Raw genomic sequence first — 17,828 nt, forward strand, 5'->3', positions numbered from 1 at the left:
TAGACATTATTGGTATGAAATAAGTAACATTAAATGAAAAAGGTTTAAAACAAAAATAAACAATAACAAGTAAGGAAGGTTAAGTTCGGGTGTAACCGAACATTACATACTCAGTTGAGAGCTATGGTGACAACATAAGGGAAAATAACCATGTAGAAAATTGAACCGAGGGAAACCCTGGAATGTGTTTGTATGACATGCGTATCAAATGAAAGGCATTAAAGAGTATTTTATGAGGGAGTGGGCCATAGTTCTATAGGTGGACGCCATTTAGGGATATAGCCATAAAGGTGGATCAGGGTTGACTCTAGAATGCGTTTGTACGATATGGGTATCAAATGAAAGGTATTAATGAGTATTTTAAAAGGGCGTGGACCTAAGTTCTATAGATGGACGCCTTTTCGAGATATCGCCGTAAAGATAGACCAGGGGTGACTCTAGAATGCGTTTGTACGATATGGGTATCAAATGAAAGGTGTTAATGAGCATTTTAAAAGGGAGTAATCCTTAGTTCCATAGGTGGACGCCATTTCGGGATATCGCCATAAAGGTGGATCAGGGTTGACTCTAGAATTTGTTTGTACAATATGGGTATCAAAAGAAAGGTGTTAATGAGTATTTTAAAAGGGAGTAATCCTTAGTTCCATAGGTGCACGCCGTTTCGAGATATCGCCATAAAGGTGGTCCAGGGGTGACCCAAAATTTGTTTGTACAATATGAGTATCAAATGAAAGGTGTTAATGAGTATTTTAAAAGGGAGTGATGCTTAATTCCACATGTGGACGCCGTTTCGAGATATCGCCATAAAGGTGGATCAGGGTTGACCCTAGAATTTGTTTGTACAATATGGGTATCAAAAGAAAGGTTTTAATGCGTATTTTAAAAGGGAGTAATCCTTAGTTTCATAGGTGGACGCCGTTTCGAGATATCGCCATAAAGGTGGTCCAGGGGTGACCCTAGAATTTGTTTGTACAATATGAGTATCAAATGAAAGGTGTTTATGAGTATTTTAAAAGGGAGTAATGCTTAATTCCACATGTGGACGCCGTTTCGAGATATCGCCATAACGGTGGATCAGGGTTGACCCTAGAATTTGTTTGTACAATATGGGTATCAAAAGAAAGGTGTTAATGAGTATTTTAAAAGGGAGTAATCCTTAGTTCCATAGGTGGACGCCGTTTCGAGATATCGCCAAAAAGGTGGACCAGTGGTGACCCTAGAATTTGTTTGTACGATATGGGTATCAAATTAAAGGTATTAAGGAGGGTTTTAAAAGGGAGTGGTGGTAGTTGTATAAGTGGTACCCTTTTCGAGATATCGCCATAAAGGTGGACCAGGGGTGACTCTGGAAAGCGTTTGTACGATATGGGTATCAAATGAAAGGTGTTAATGAGTATTTTAAAACGGAGTAATCCTTAGTTCCATAGGTGCACGCCGTTTCGAGATATCGCCATAAAGGTGGACCAGGGGTGACCCTAGAATTTGTTTGTACAATATGGGTATCAAAAGAAAGGTGTTAATGAGTGTTTTAAAAGGGAGTAATCCTTAGTTCCATAGGTGGACGCCGTTTCGAGATATCGCCACAAAGGTGGACCAGGGGTGACCCTAGAATTTGTTTGTACAATATTGGTATCAAAAGAAAGGTGTTAATGAGTATTTTAAAAGGGAGTTATGCTTAGTTCCACAGGTGTACGCCGTTTCGAGATATCGCCATAAAGGTGGACCAGGTGTGACCCTAGAATGCGTTTGTACAATATGGGTATCAAACGAAAGATGTTAATGAGTATTTTAAAAAGGAGTAATCCTTAGTTCCATAGGTGGACGCCGTTTCGAGATATCGCAATAAAGGTGGACCAGGGGTAACCCTAGAATTTGTTTGTGCAATATGTGAATCAAAAGAAAGGTGTTAATGAGTATTTTAAAAGGGAGTGATGCTTAGGTCCACAGGTGGACGCCGTTTCGAGATATCGCCATAAAGGTGGACCAGGTGTGACCCTAGAATTTGTTTGTACAATATGGGTATCAAATTAAAGGTATTAATGAGGGTTTTAAAAGGGAGTGGTGGTAGTTGTATAGGTGGTCGCCTTTTCGAGATATCGCCATAAAGGTGGACCAGGGGTGACTCTAGAATGCGTTTGTACGATATGGGTATCAAATGAAAGGTGTTAATGAGTATTTTAAAAGGGAGTAATCCTTAGTTCCATAGGTGGACGCCGTTTCGATATATCGCCATAAAGGTGGACCAGGGGTGACCCTAGAATTTGTTTGTACAATATGGGTATCAAAAGAAAGGTGTTAATGAGTATTTTAAAAGGGAGTGATGCTTAGTTCCACAGGTGGACGCCGTTTCGAGATATCGCCATAAAGGTGGACCAGGTGTGACCCTAGAATTTGTTTGTACGATATGGGTATCAAAAGAAAGGTGTTAATGAGTATTTTAAAAGGGAGTGATGCTTAATTCCACATGTGGACGCCGTTTCGAAATATCGCCATAAAGGTGGACCAGGGGTGACTCTAGAATGAGTTTGTACAATATGGGTATCAAATTAAAGGTATTAATGAGAGTTTTAACAGGGAGTGGTGATAGTTGTATATGTGAAGGCGTTTTCCAGATATCGCCCAAAATGTGGACCAGGGTGACCCAGAACATCATCTGTTGGATACCGCTAATTTATTTATATATGTAATACCTGCCAAGATTTTAAGGGTTTTTTATTTCGCCCTGCAGAACTTTTTCATTTTCTTCTACTTAATATGGTAGGTGTCACAACCATTTTATAAAGTTTTTTCTAAAGTTATATTTCGCGTCAATAAAACAATCCAATTACCTTACCATGTTTCATCCCTTTTTTCGTATTTGGTATAGAATTATGGCATTTTTTCATTTTTCGTAATTTTCGATATCGAAAAAGTGGGCGTGGTCATAGTCGGATTTCGTTCATTTTTCACACCAAGATAAAGTGAGTTCAGATAAGTACGTGAACTGAGTTTAGTAAAGATATATCGATTTTTGCTCAAGTTATCGTGTTAACGGCCAAGCGGAAGGACAGACGGACGACTGTGTATAAAAACTGGGCGTGGCATCAACCGATTTCGCCCGTTTTCACAGAAAACAGTTAACGCCATAAAATCTATACCCCTACCAAATTTCAAAAGGATTGGTTAATTTTTGTTCGACTTATGGCGTTAAAAGTATCCTAGACAAATTAAATGAAAAAGGGCGGAGCCACGCCCATTTTTAAATTTTCTTTTATTTTTGTATTTTGTTGCACCATATCATTACTGGAGTTGAATCTTGACATAATTTACTTATATACTGTAAAGATATTAAATTTTTTGTTAAAATTTTACTTAAAAAAAAAAATTTTTTTAAAAGTGGGCGTGGTCCTTCTCCGATTTTGCTAATTTTTATTAAGCGTACATATAGTAATAAGAGTAACGTTCCTGCAAAATTTCATCATGATATCTTCAACGACTGCCAAATTACAGCTTGCAAAAATTTTAAATTACCTTCTTTTAAAAGTGGGCGGTGCCACGCCCATTGTCCAAAATTTTACTAATTTTCTATTTGGCGTCATAAGTTCAACTCATATACCAAGTTTCGTCGCTTTATCGGTCTTTTGTAATGAATTATCGCCCTTTTTCGGTTTTTCGATATTTTCGATATCGAAAAAGTGGGCGTGGTTATAGTCCGATATCGTTCATTTTAAATAGCGATCTGAGATGAGTGCTCAGGAACCTACGTACGAAATTTCATCAAGATACCTCAAAATTTACTCAAGTTATCGTGTTAACGGACGGCCGGACGGACGGACGGACGGACATGGCTCAATCAAATTTTTTTTCGATCCTGATTATTTTAATATATGGAAGTCTATATCTATCTCGATTTCTTTATATATGTACAACCAACCGTTATCCAATCAAACTTAATATACTCTGTGAGCTCTGCTCAACTGAGTATAAAAATTTAAATGCTTACTTTGCATTATTTTTTAAATAAATTAATAAGTAAAAAGTAAGGAGGGGACTGTATTCCGTTCGTAATCTCCGAATAATCGGATGTATAAGATAAGAAATATATAGCGAACAGATCTACATACCTTAACGATTTTTGAGATAAATATAAAATAAACAAGTAAGGAAGGCTAAGTTCGGGTGTGACCGAACATTAAATACTCAGTTGAGAGCTATGGAGACAAAATAAGGAAAATCACCATGTAGGAAAATGAACCTAGGGTAACCCTGGAATGTGGTTGTATGACATGTGTATCAAATGGAAGGTATTAAAGAGTATTTTAAGAGAGAGTAGGCCATAGTTCTATGGATGGACGCCATTTAGGGATGTCGCCATAAAGGTGGACCAGGGCTGACTCTAGAATTTGTTTGTACGATATGGGTATCAAATGAAAGGTGTTACTAAGCATTTTAAGAGGGAGCGGGCCTTAGGTCTATCGGTGGACGCCTTTTCGAGATATCGCCATTAAGGTGGGCCAGGGGTGACTCTAGAATATGTTTGTACGATATGGGTATCAAATGAAAGGTGTTAATGAGTATTTTCAAAGGGAGTGATCCTTAGTTCCATAGGTGGACGCCGTTTCGAGATATCGCCATAAAGGTGAACCAGGGGCGACTCTAGAATGTGTTTGTACGATATGGGAATCAAATGAGCATTTTAAGAGGGAGTGGGCATTAGGTCTATAGGTGGCCACCTTTTCGAGATATCGCCATTAGGGTGGGCCAGGGGTGACTCTAGAATGTTTGTACGATATGGGTATCAAACTAAAGGTGTTACTGAGCATTTTAGGAGGGAGTGGGCATTAGTTCTATAGGTGGACGCCATTTAGGGATATAGCCATAAAGGTGGATCAGGGTTGACTCTAGAATGCGTTTGTACGATATGGGTATCAAATGAAAGGTATTAATGAGTATTTTAAAAGGGCGTGGACCTAAGTTCTATAGATGGACGCCTTTTCGAGATATCGCCGTAAAGATAGACCAGGGGTGACTCTAGAATGCGTTTGTACGATATGGGTATCAAATGAAAGGTGTTAATGAGCATTTTAAAAGGGAGTAATCCTTAGTTCCATAGGTGGACGCCATTTCGGGATATCGCCATAAAGGTGGATCAGTGGGGCTACTCTGTATTGCGATGCGAATGGAAATTTTTTCGCATTTGCCTTATCGACACTCTGTAACTCAACTATCGCAACTGACATTTGACATTTTCGGATTTGCTTTTTCCCTTTCGCATTCATTTTTCCCTTTCGAATTGCGTACACTCTGTATCGCGAAAGCGAATGTCAATTGCTCTGTAAATTCGAATCTCTCTTCCTACAACAAAACTCAGTCGCGCGGCAAAAAAATGTAAGTTTTTACCAAAAACTGTGTGCTGTTTTATTTTTTATGTTTATTTAAACACTTAATAAATAGTGTTGTTAATGTTTTTTAGGGAAAAATCTAAAATGAAGCACACGCAACAAAAGCAATTCGAAGTGCTCGTGGATTTCATGAAGGCGCATCCCGACTTGTCGAAGGGATTACTAAAGTCCGCGAATGGTCGAAATGCTGCCTCAAATTTGTGGAAGAGGGTAACATCACAGCTAAATGCAGTTGGTCCACCATCACGCGATGTTGCTGGTTGGAAAAAAGTAAGTACTTCTCGGTAGCTATTTATGTACATAGTTAAATACAAAAAATTTTAGGTGTGGGCTGATTACAAAGTGCATCTAAAATCAAAAATGCGACGCAATAAGATAAGCGTTTCCGGAACTGGTGGGGGTCCGTCGGGGTTTGTGCCGTTAACACACCTAGAAGAAGAAGTAAGCAAGCTATTGAGTGCAGATAAGTCCATGAGCGGAACCATTAGCACCTCGAGGTTTGGTGCTAAGCCAAAGTCGGCTTCAATACAACCGAGGGAGAGTCCGGTGGCGCGACGTGAGAGTCCGGTGGTACGACGTGGGAGTCCGGTGGTACAACGTTGGAGTCCGGTGGTACAACGTTGGAGTCCGGTGGTACAACGTGGGAGTCCGGTGGTACAACGTGGGAGTCCGGTAGCACGAGCAGACAGTTCCGCCGGGTCGGGGAACTCGTGCTCAGATAATGAACATACAGGCTCAGAAGAAAGCGAGCAAGAAGAGCTTCCCACTTGTTCGAACACGGCCAAAACTCCGCGCAGAAAGCAAAGTCTGTTGGAACATCAAGTGTCGAATCAAATCGAGTACCACAAGCGTTCAACAAATTTGCTGAACGAAATAAACTCGAACTTGATAAACATTTACAGCGAAATGAAAAAAAAAACGAGAGCTACAAGAATGCCGACTAAAGCTGGAGAGAGAAAGGTTCCTTTACCAGCAAACAGCAGACAATAAAAAAATTAAGATGAAGCTAACCAAACTAGAACTACAAAAGGAGGTCCTAGCTGTTGAAGCAAGTACCAACGCGTTGATCTCTAGCTCAAAGCGACAGGCACAGTAAACCAAAAGAGGTGTTGTTTCACTATGTATATATACTAATAAGACCGTACCTATTTATAAAAAAATATGTGATTTTACAAACATGATGCTAAATTTAATATTAATTACCAAATAATTAACCAAATGAATATAAAAGACTGTAAGAGTGTATAAACGTATGTGATAATGTGTACATTGTTGAAAGAAAAAGTCGGTACGCTTTATTTAATTTAATGACGTAAATTTATTGAAGTGAATTTAATTTTGATTTAATTGAATGCTTTTATGTTTAATTTAACTAAATATATTTACATATATATATTACATTAAAAAGTGAAAAATATTGTACCTTTTAATTTGAACCATACATACATATATGTATGTATTTACATTAAAAAATTAAATTAAAAAATTTAAAAAAAAATGTACCTTTTAATGCCATAAGTGTATATGTGAACATGTGCGAATTTATTTTAATTTAATATTTTTATGTTTTGTATTCATTTTTTTACATCACACATGTTTAAATTCACATACATTTGTATACATATGTGTATGTAAAAACTATTTCAAAATACATGAACAAAAATAATTGAGCAATTCATATATTTTATTTCTTTAGTTTGGGTTTCTCGAGTTAACCATATTATTTTTAATTTGTTCCCTAATGTTTTTGGCGATATTTGATAAATTTCGGCTTTCTTGTGCATCGACATTGGCACTTGAAGGGTCATTTCGCTCGAAAACAATGTTTGAAGGATCTTCCAGTTTGTATAAAATGCAAATATTATGCAAAGCACAGCATACGTTTAGAATTTTAACCACTTTTTCGGGTGTATAATGCAACTCTCTTGCAGCTAAGAGGCATCTAAACCTGCCTTTTAATACTCCAAAAGTTCGTTCGATTAACGATCTTCCTTTGCCAAACTTATCATTAAAAAAAATTTCGTCAGAGTTCTCTGCTGCGTTTCTGTATGGTGTTAGCAGCCATGGCTCGAGGGGATATCCAGAATCTCCTATAATAAAGTAACATAAGTATGTGGTTAGAAAAACTGGGAAGCAAATCCTCAGGCGAAATACCTAAAGTATGTTAATCTTACCAAGAATTCTCACTCCTCTGTCTCCATTTTCAAAATTCGCCTTTAAGCAAGCACGCTCTGAAGATAGGCTCCAGACGTGGGAATCATGCGAAGCACCTCCAAACCTTCCATCTACTGCCCTTATGCGCATTTTGTGGTCACAAATCTAAAATATATAAATACATAAATATGTAGTTGCATTTAAATGTGTATTTATAAATAATGCATCACTCTTACCACCATTGCATTAATGCTATGTTTGAGCTTACGGTTAAAATATAAATGCTCGTCTCGAGCCGGTCGTACCAATTGAATGTGAGTTCCATCGACCGCACCAATCACTCCTGGAATTCCGCAAGCCGAATAGAAACTTCTATTTGCTTCATTCTTTTCCGTTTCAGACAATGGAAACTCTATATGTTTTTTACATAGCACTTTTTCAATGGCGCTACACACCTCGAACATGCAACGGGAAAACGTTTGCTGGGCCATACCCGTGTGGCGATCTTGACCAATCAAGTGTTGATAGGCCCCCTGGCCCCCTAAGGTTCATTATATTGGAGCTATCACGAATAATTCGTCTTTCAATGCGCTCCTCGTTTGTGTCATCCCACAGTGCCACTGAATCCATTTTATAAACTTTTAAATCTTTATTGCAACTATTAATTTAAAACACAAGCCGAATTGAACGCGTTCCTACAATTGTTTATTTCTTTACTTTATTTGTTTTGTTCTTACATTCTTTGACATCTTCTAGCAGTAATGCCAACCCACACAGGAAAATACGCAAACAGCAAAAAGGCAACACTGTTAGCAATGCTATAGCAATACAGAGTACCATTTGCTTATCGACTCGGATTTGACAATCGCATCGAATTCGTTTTCGAATCGCAATACAGAGTAGCCCCCCAGGGTTGACTCTAGAATTTGTTTGTACAATATGGGTATCAAAAGAAAGGTGTTAATGAGTATTTTAAAAGGGAGTAATCCTTAGTTCCATAGGTGCACGCCGTTTCGAGATATCGCCATAAAGGTGGTCCAGGGGTGACCCAAAATTTGTTTGTACAATATGAGTATCAAATGAAAGGTGTTAATGAGTATTTTAAAAGGGAGTGATGCTTAATTCCACATGTGGACGCCGTTTCGAGATATCGCCATAAAGGAGGACCAGGGGTGACCCTAGAATTTGTTTGTACAATATGGGTATCAAAAGAAAGGTGTTAATGAGTGTTTTAAAAGGGAGTAATCCTTAGTTCCATAGGTGGACGCCGTTTCGAGATATCGCCACAAAGGTGGACCAGGGGTGACCCTAGAATTTGTTTGTACAATATTGGTATCAAAAGAAAGGTGTTAATGAGTATTTTAAAAGGGAGTTATGCTTAGTTCCACAGGTGTACGCCGTTTCGAGATATCGCCATAAAGGTGGACCAGGTGTGACCCTAGAATGCGTTTGTACAATATGGGTATCAAACGAAAGATGTTAATGAGTATTTTAAAAAGGAGTAATCCTTAGTTCCATAGGTGGACGCCGTTTCGAGATATCGCAATAAAGGTGGACCAGGGGTAACCCTAGAATTTGTTTGTGCAATATGTGAATCAAAAGAAAGGTGTTAATGAGTATTTTAAAAGGGAGTGATGCTTAGGTCCACAGGTGGACGCCGTTTCGAGATATCGCCATAAAGGTGGACCAGGTGTGACCCTAGAATTTGTTTGTACAATATGGGTATCAAATTAAAGGTATTAATGAGGGTTTTAAAAGGGAGTGGTGGTAGTTGTATAGGTGGTCGCCTTTTCGAGATATCGCCATAAAGGTGGACCAGGGGTGACTCTAGAATGCGTTTGTACGATATTGGTATCAAATGAAAGGTGTTAATGAGTATTTTAAAAGGGAGTAATCCTTAGTTCCATAGGTGGACGCCGTTTCGATATATCGCCATAAAGGTGGACCAGGGGTGACCCTAGAATTTGTTTGTACAATATGGGTATCAAAAGAAAGGTGTTAATGAGTATTTTAAAAGGGAGTGATGCTTAGTTCCACAGGTGGACGCCGTTTCGAGATATCGCCATAAAGGTGGACCAGGTGTGACCCTAGAATTTGTTTGTACGATATGGGTATCAAATTAAAGGTATTAATAAGGGTTTTAAAAGGGAGTGGTGGTAGTTGTATAGGTGGTCGCCTTTTCGAGATATCGCCATAAAGGTGGACCAGGGGTGACTCTAGGATGCGTTTGTACGATATGGGTATCAAATGAAAGGTGTTAATGAGTATTTTAAAAGGGAGTAATCCTTAGTTCCATAGGTGGACGCCGTTTCGAGATATCGCCATAAAGGTGGACCAGGGGTGACCCTAGAATTTGTTTGTACAATATGGGTATCAAAAGAAAGGTGTTAATGAGCATTTTAAAAGGGAGTAATCCTTAGTTCCATAGGTGGACGCCGTTTCGAGATATCGCCATAAAGGTGGACCAGGGGTGACTCTAGAATGAGTTTGTACAATATGGGTATCAAATTAAAGGTATTAATGAGAGTTTTAAAAGGGAGTGGTGGTAGTTGTATATGTGAAGGCGTTTTCCAGATATCGCCCAAAATGTGGACCAGGGTGACCCAGAACATCATCTGTTGGATACCGCTAATTTATTTATATATGTAATACCTGCCAAGATTTTAAGGGTTTTTTATTTCGCCCTGCAGAACTTTTTCATTTTCTTCTACTTAATATGGTAGGTGTCACAACCATTTTATAAAGTTTTTTCTAAAGTTATATTTCGCGTCAATAAAACAATCCAATTACCTTACCATGTTTCGTCCCTTTTTTCGTATTTGGTATAGAATTATGGCATTTTTTCATTTTTCGTAATTTTCGATATCGAAAAAGTGGGCGTGGTCATAGTCGGATTTCGTTCATTTTTCATACCAAGATAAAGTGAGTTCAGATAAGTACGTGAACTGAGTTTAGTAAAGATATATCGATTTTTGCTCAAGTTATCGTGTTAACGGCCATGCGGAAGGACAGACGGACGACTGTGTATAAAAACTGGGCGTGGCATTAACCGATTTCGCCCATTTTCACAGAAAACAGTTAACGCCATAAAATCTATACCCCTACCAAATTTCAAAAGGATTGGTTAATTTTTGTTCGACTTATGGCGTTAAAAGTATCCTAGACAAATTAAATGAAAAAGGGCGGAGCCACGCCCATTTTTAAATTTTCTTTTATTTTTGTATTTTGTTGCACCATATCATTACTGGAGTTGAATCTTGACATAATTTACTTATATACTGTAAAGATATTAAATTTTTTGTTAAAATTTTACTTAAAAAAAAAAATTTTTTTAAAAGTGGGCGTGGTCCTTCTCCGATTTTGCTAATTTTTATTAAGCGTACATATAGTAAAAAGAGTAACGTTCCTGCAAAATTTCATCATGATATCTTCAACGACTGCCAAATTACAGCTTGCAAAAATTTTAAATTACCTTCTTTTAAAAGTGGGCGGTGCCACGCCCATTGTCCAAAATTTTACTAATTTTCTATTTGGCGTCATAAGTTCAACTCATATACCAAGTTTCGTCGCTTTATCGGTCTTTTGTAATGAATTATCGCCCTTTTTCGGTTTTTCGATATTTTCGATATCGAAAAAGTGGGCGTGGTTATAGTCCGATATCGTTCATTTTAAATAGCGATCTGAGATGAGTGCTCAGAAACCTACGTACGAAATTTCATCAAGATACCTCAAAATTTACTCAAGTTATCGTGTTAACGGACGGCCGGACGGACGGACGGACGGACATGGCTCAATCAAATTTTTTTTCGATCCTGATTATTTTAATATATGGAAGTCTATATCTATCTCGATTTCTTTATATATGTACAACCCACCGTTATCCAATCAAACTTAATATACTCTGTGAGCTCTGCTCAACTTAGTATAAAAATTTAAATGCTTACTTTGCATTATTTTTTAAATAAATTAATAAGTAAAAAGTAAGGAGGGGACTGTATTCCGTTCGTAATCTCCGAATAATCGGATGTATAAGATAAGAAATATATAGCGAACAGATCTACATACCTTAACGATTTTTAAGATAAATATAAAATAAACAAGTAAGGAAGGCTAAGTTCGGGTGTGACCGAACATTAAATACTCAGTTGAGAGCTATGGAGACAAAATAAGGAAAATCACCATGTAGGAAAATGAACCTAGGGTAACCCTGGAATGTGGTTGTATGACATGTGTATCAAATGGAAGGTATTAAAGAGTATTTTAAGAGAGAGTAGGCCATAGTTCTATGGATGGACGCCATTTAGGGATGTCGCCATAAAGGTGGACCAGGGCTGACTCTAGAATTTGTTTGTACGATATGGGTATCAAATGAAAGGTGTTACTAAGCATTTTAAGAGGGAGCGGGCCTTAGGTCTATCGGTGGACGCCTTTTCGAGATATCGCCATTAAGGTGGGCCAGGGGTGACTCTAGAATATGTTTGTACGATATGGGTATCAAATGAAAGGTGTTAATGAGTATTTTCAAAGGGAGTGATCCTTAGTTCCATAGGTGGACGCCGTTTCGAGATATCGCCATAAAGGTGAACCAGGGGCGACTCTAGAATGTGTTTGTACGATATGGGAATCAAATGAGCATTTTAAGAGGGAGTGGGCATTAGGTCTATAGGTGGCCACCTTTTCGAGATATCGCCATTAGGGTGGGCCAGGGGTGACTCTAGAATGTTTGTACGATATGGGTATCAAACTAAAGGTGTTACTGAGCATTTTAGGAGGGAGTGGGCATTAGGTCTATAGGTGGACGCCTTTTCGAGATATCGCTATTAGGGTGGGCCAGGGGTGACTCTAGAATATTTGTACGATATGGGTAAATAACGAAAGGTGTTACTGAGCATTTTCAGAGGGAGTGGGCATTAGGTCTATAGGTGGACGCCTTTTCGAGATATCGCCATTAGGGTGGGCCAGGGGTGACTCTAGAATGTATTTGTACGATATGGATATCAAATTAAAGGTATTAATAAGGGTTTTAAAAGCGAGTGGCCCTTAGATGTATATGTGAAGGCGTTTTCGCGATATCGACCAAAATGTGGACCAGGTGATCCAGAAAATCATCTGTCGGGTCATAGTCCACTAACAGTATTCCTGCCTAGATTCCAAACGCTGTTGATTTCGCCTTGTAGAACTTTTTCATTTTCTTCTACTTAATATGGTAGGTGTCACACCCATTTTACAAAGTTTTTTCCAAAGTTATATTTTGCGTCAATAAACCAATCTAATTACCATGTTTCATCCCTTTTTTCGTATTTGGTATAGAATTATGGCATTTTTTTAATTTTTCGTAATTTTCGATATAGATAAAGTGGGCGTGGTTATGGTCGGATTTCGGCCATTTTTTTTACCAAGATAAAGTGAGTTCAGATAAGTGCGTGGACTAAGTTTAGTAAAGATATATCGGTTTTTGCTTAAGTTATTGTGTTAACGGCCGAGATGAAGGCCAGACGGTGGACTGTGTATAAAAACTGGGCGTGTCTTCCACCGATTTCGCCCATTTTCACAGAAAACAGTTACCGTCATAGAGTCTATGCCTCTACCAAATTTAAGAAGGATTGGTAAATTTTTGTTCGACTTATGGCATTAAAAGTATTCTAGACAAACTAAATGAAAATCGGCGGAGCCACGCCCATTTTGAAATTTTCTTTTATTTTTGTATTTTGTTGCATCATATCATTACTGGAGTTGAATTCTGACTTTATATACTTATATACAGTAAAGATATTAAATTTTTTGTTAAAATTTGAATTAAAAAAAATTTTTTTTTAAAAAGTGGGCGTGTTCTTCATCCAATTTTGCTAATTTTTATTTGGCACATATATAGTAACAGTAGTAACGTTCCTGCCAAATTTCATCATGATATCTTCAACGACTGCCAAATTACAGCTCGCAAAACTTTTAAATTACCTTCTTGTAAAAGTGGGCGGTGCCACGCCCATTGTCCAAAATCTTACTAATTTTCTATTCTGCGTCATAACATCAACCCATCTACCAAGTTTCATCGCTTTATCCGTCTTTGGCAATGAATTATCGCATTTTTTCCGTTTTTCGAAATTTTCGATTTCGAAAAAATGGGCGTGGTTATAGTCCGATATCGTTCATTTTAAATAGCGATCTGAGATGAGTGCCCAGGAATCTACATACCAAATTTCATCAAGATACCTCAAAATTTACTCAAGTTATCGTGTTAACGGACGGACGGACGGACGGACATGGCTCAAACAAATTTTTTTTCGATCCTGATTATTTTGATATATGGAAGTCTATATCTATCTCGATTCCTTTATATATGTACAACCAACCGTTATCCAATCAAACTTAATATACTCTGTGAGCTCTGCTCAACTGAGTATAAAAACAGGTAGGTACTTTGTGTGAGGATGCAAAGTTTCAGGTTTTTTGTGGTCTGCGTGTAAAAACTATGACTACGAATCACGTATTTCAAAAATATATGACGAAAACGTAACTATTTGATGAAATTTGATGAATTTTGAAGATTCTAGCCTTAAAAAAGGGGTCAATATGACAGTTTATATGAAGTATATAATATATATACCACCGATCTCTATGATTTTTTCAGACAACAATTTAAGCATTTTGTGAAATTTGAAGCTTCTAACTGTTAAAACGGGGCAGAAATTGCGCAAAGTTTCTTATCTGAACAATCGGTTGTATGAGATATATACTATATATACAACCGATCTCTATGATTTTTTCAGACAACAATATATGCTATATACGTAAGCAATCAGTGAAATTTGAAGCTTATAGCTGTTAAAATGGGGTAGAAATTGCGAAAAGTTTCTTATCTGAACAATCGGTTGTATGAGATATATACTATATATACAACCGATCTCTATGATTTTTTCAGACAACAATATATGCTATATACGTAACCAATCGGTGAGATTTGAAGCTTATAGCTGTTAAAATGGGGTAGAAATTGCGAAAAGTTTCTTATCTGAACAATCGGTTGTATGAGATATATACTATATATACAACCGATCTCTATGATTTTTTCAGACAACAATATATGCTATATAAGTAAATATTTGGTGAAATTTGAAGTTTCTAGCTGTTAAAATGGTGCTAAAATTTGCGAAAATATATATATATATACTATATATATATACTATATATACCACCATATATATACTATATATACCACCGATCTTTATGATTTTTTCAAACAACATTATATGCTATATACGTAAGCATTCGCTGAAATTTGAAGCCACTAGCTCTTAAAATAGGGCAGTAATTACGAAAAGTTCCTTATCTGAACAATCGGTTGTGGGGGATATATACTATATATACGACCGATCTCATAAATTTTTTCAGGCAACAATATGTGCAATATACGAAAGTATATGGTGAAGTTTGAAGCTTCAATCTGTTAAATTGGGTAAGTTATTACAAAAATCCTCTTTTTCTGAAAAATCGGTTGTATGGAGGATATATGCTATAGTGGTCCGATCCGGTCGGTTCCGACAAATGTCTAATCGGACACCCAAATACACCTGCTCACCAAATTTTATCAAGATATCTCAAAAATTGAGGGACTAGTTTGCATACAAACAGACAGACGGACAGACGGACAGACGGACATGGCTAAATCAACTCAGCTCTTCAACCTGATTATTTCGGTATACTTAATGGTGGGTCTATCTATTTTCCTTTAAGGACTTACAATTTTCGGTTTCGTGACGAAATTAATATACCATTTCATTTTCATGAAAGGTATAAAAATACGTAGGTAATCTGTGTGAGGATGCAAAGCTTTACGTTTTTTGTGGTCTGCATGTAAAAACTATGGCTACGAATTACGTATTTCAAAAATATATGACGTAAACGTAACTATTTGATGAAATTTGATGAATCTTGAAGCTTCTAGCCGTAAAAAAGGGGTCAATATTACAGTTTATATGAAGTATATAATATATATACCACCGATCTCTATGAATTTTTCAGACAACAATATATGCTATATACGAAAGCATTTTGTGAAATTTGAAGCTTCTAACTGTTAAAACGGGGCAGAAATTGCGCAAAGTTTCTTATCTGAACAATCGGTTGTATGAGATATATACTATGTATACCACCGATCTCAATGATTTTTTCAGACAACAATATATGCTATATACGTAAGCAATCAGTGAAATTTGAAGCTTATAGCTGTTAAAATGGGGTAGAAATTGCGAAAAGTTTCTTATCTGAACAATCGGTTGTATGAGATATATACTATATATACAACCGATCTCTATGATTTTTTCAGACAACAATATATGCTATACACGTAAGCAGTTGGTGAAATTTGAAGCTTCTAGCTGTTAAAATGGGGCCGAAATCGAAAAAAAAAAAATATATATACTATATATATATACTATATATATATACTATATATACCATCATATATATATTATATATATCACCGATCTCTATGATTTTTTGACACAACAATACATACTATATACGTAAGCAATCGGTGAAATTTGAAGCTTATAACGGTTAAAATGGGGAAGAAATTGCGCAAAGTTTCTTATCTGAACAATCGGTTGTATGGGATATATACTATATATACCACCGGTATCTATGATTTTCTCAGACAACAATATATGCTATATACGAAAGCATTTTGTGAAATTTGAAGCTTCTAACTGTTAAAACGGGGCAGAAATTGCGCAAAGTTTCTTATCTGAACAATCGGTTGTATGAGATATATACTATGTATACCACCGATCTCAATGATTTTTTCAGACATCAATATATGCTATATACGTAAGCAATCAGTGAAATTTGAAGCTTCTAGCTGTTAAAATGGGGTAGAAATTGCGAAAAGTTTCTTATCTGAACAATCGGTTGTATGAGATATATACTATATATACAACCGATCTCTATGATTTTTTCAGACAACAATATATGCTATATACGTAAGCAATCAGTGAAATTTGAAGCTTATAGCTGTTAAAATGGGGTAGAAATTGCGAAAAGTTTCTTATCTGAACAATCGGTTGTATGAGATATATACTATATATACAACCGATCTCTATGATTTTTTCAGACAACAATATATGCTATATACGTAACCAATCGGTGAGATTTGAAGCTTATAGCTGTTAAAATGGGGTAGAAATTGCGAAAAGTTTCTTATCTGAACAATCGGTTGTATGAGATATATACTATATATACAACCGATCTCTATGATTTTTTCAGACAACAATATATGCTATATAAGTAAATATTCGGTGAAATTTGAAGTTTCTAGCTGTTAAAATGGTGCTAAAATTTGCGAAAATATATATATATATACTATATATATATACTATATATACCACCATATATATACTATATATACCACCGATCTTTATGATTTTTTCAGACAACAATATATGCTATATACGTAAGCATTCGCTGAAATTTGAAGCCACTAGCTCTTAAAATAGGGCAGTAATTACGAAAAGTTCCTTATCTGAACAATCGGTTGTGGGGGATATATACTATATATACGACCGATCTCATAAATTTTTTCAGGCAACAATATGTGCAATATACGAAAGTATATGGTGAAGTTTGAAGCTTCAATCTGTTAAATTGGGTAAGTTATTACAAAAATCCTCTTTTTTTGAAAAATCGGTTGTATGGAGGATATATGCTATAGTGGTCCGATCCGGTCGTTTCCGACAAATGTCTAATCGGACACCCAAATACACCTGCTCACCAAATTTTATCAAGATATCTCAAAAATTGAGGGACTAGTTTGCATACAAACAGACAGACGGACAGACGGACAAACGGACATGGCTAAATCAACTCAGCTCTTCAACCTGATTATTTCGGTATACTTAATGGTGGGTCTATCTATTTTCCTTTAAGGACTTACAATTTTCGGTTTCGTGACGAAATTAATATACCATTTCATTTTCATGAAAGGTATAAAAATACGTAGGTAATCTGTGTGAGGATGCAAAGCTTTACGTTTTTTGTGGTCTGCATGTAAAAACTATGGCAACGAATCACGTATTTCAAAAATATATGACGTAAACGTAACTATTTGATGAAATTTGATGAATCTTGAAGCTTCTAGCCTTAAAAAAGGGGTCAATATGACAGTTTATATGAAGTATATAATATATATACCACCGATCTCTATGATTTTTTCAGACAACAATATATGCTATATACGAAAGCATTTTGTGAAATTTGAAGCCTCTAGCTCTTAAAATAGGGCAGTAATTACGAAAAGTT

At 36.6% G+C, this 17,828-nt stretch overlaps 2 protein-coding genes across 2 annotated transcripts; one reads left to right on the plus strand and one right to left on the minus strand.

The window, feature by feature from the left end:
- The first annotated feature begins 5,332 nt into the window (after window positions 1–5,332).
- Window positions 5,333–6,747, plus strand: LOC137248282 (uncharacterized). Its single transcript, XM_067779153.1, has 3 exons — window positions 5,333–5,367; window positions 5,453–5,651; window positions 5,706–6,747. Coding segments are annotated over exons 1-3 (867 nt in total). The 5' UTR covers window positions 5,333–5,365; the 3' UTR covers window positions 6,372–6,747.
- Window positions 6,748–6,903: 156 nt separating this feature from the next.
- On the minus strand, window positions 6,904–7,923 carry LOC137248283 (putative nuclease HARBI1). The gene is made up of 3 exons (XM_067779154.1): window positions 7,772–7,923; window positions 7,556–7,700; window positions 6,904–7,471 (listed from the first exon to the last, which is right to left on the minus strand). The coding sequence occupies exons 1-3, from the start codon at window positions 7,775–7,777 to the stop codon at window positions 7,074–7,076; spliced, it is 549 nt and encodes a 182-aa protein (XP_067635255.1). The 5' UTR covers window positions 7,778–7,923; the 3' UTR covers window positions 6,904–7,073.
- Between the last annotated feature and the right edge of the window lie 9,905 nt (window positions 7,924–17,828).

The sequence above is a fragment of the Eurosta solidaginis genome, chromosome 4, assembly GCF_040869045.1.
Source record: "Eurosta solidaginis isolate ZX-2024a chromosome 4, ASM4086904v1, whole genome shotgun sequence".
Lineage (NCBI taxonomy): Eukaryota > Metazoa > Arthropoda > Insecta > Diptera > Tephritidae > Eurosta > Eurosta solidaginis.

Coding starts and splice junctions, on each gene's coding strand:
- LOC137248282 (XM_067779153.1), top strand. Junction 5,652..5,705: donor ATGTTGCTGGTTGGAAAAAA/GTAAGTACTTCT, acceptor AAAAAATTTTAG/GTGTGGGCTGATTACAAAGT.
- LOC137248283 (XM_067779154.1), bottom strand. Junction 7,472..7,555: donor CAGAGGAGTGAGAATTCTTG/GTAAGATTAACA, acceptor ACTTTATTATAG/GAGATTCTGGATATCCCCTC.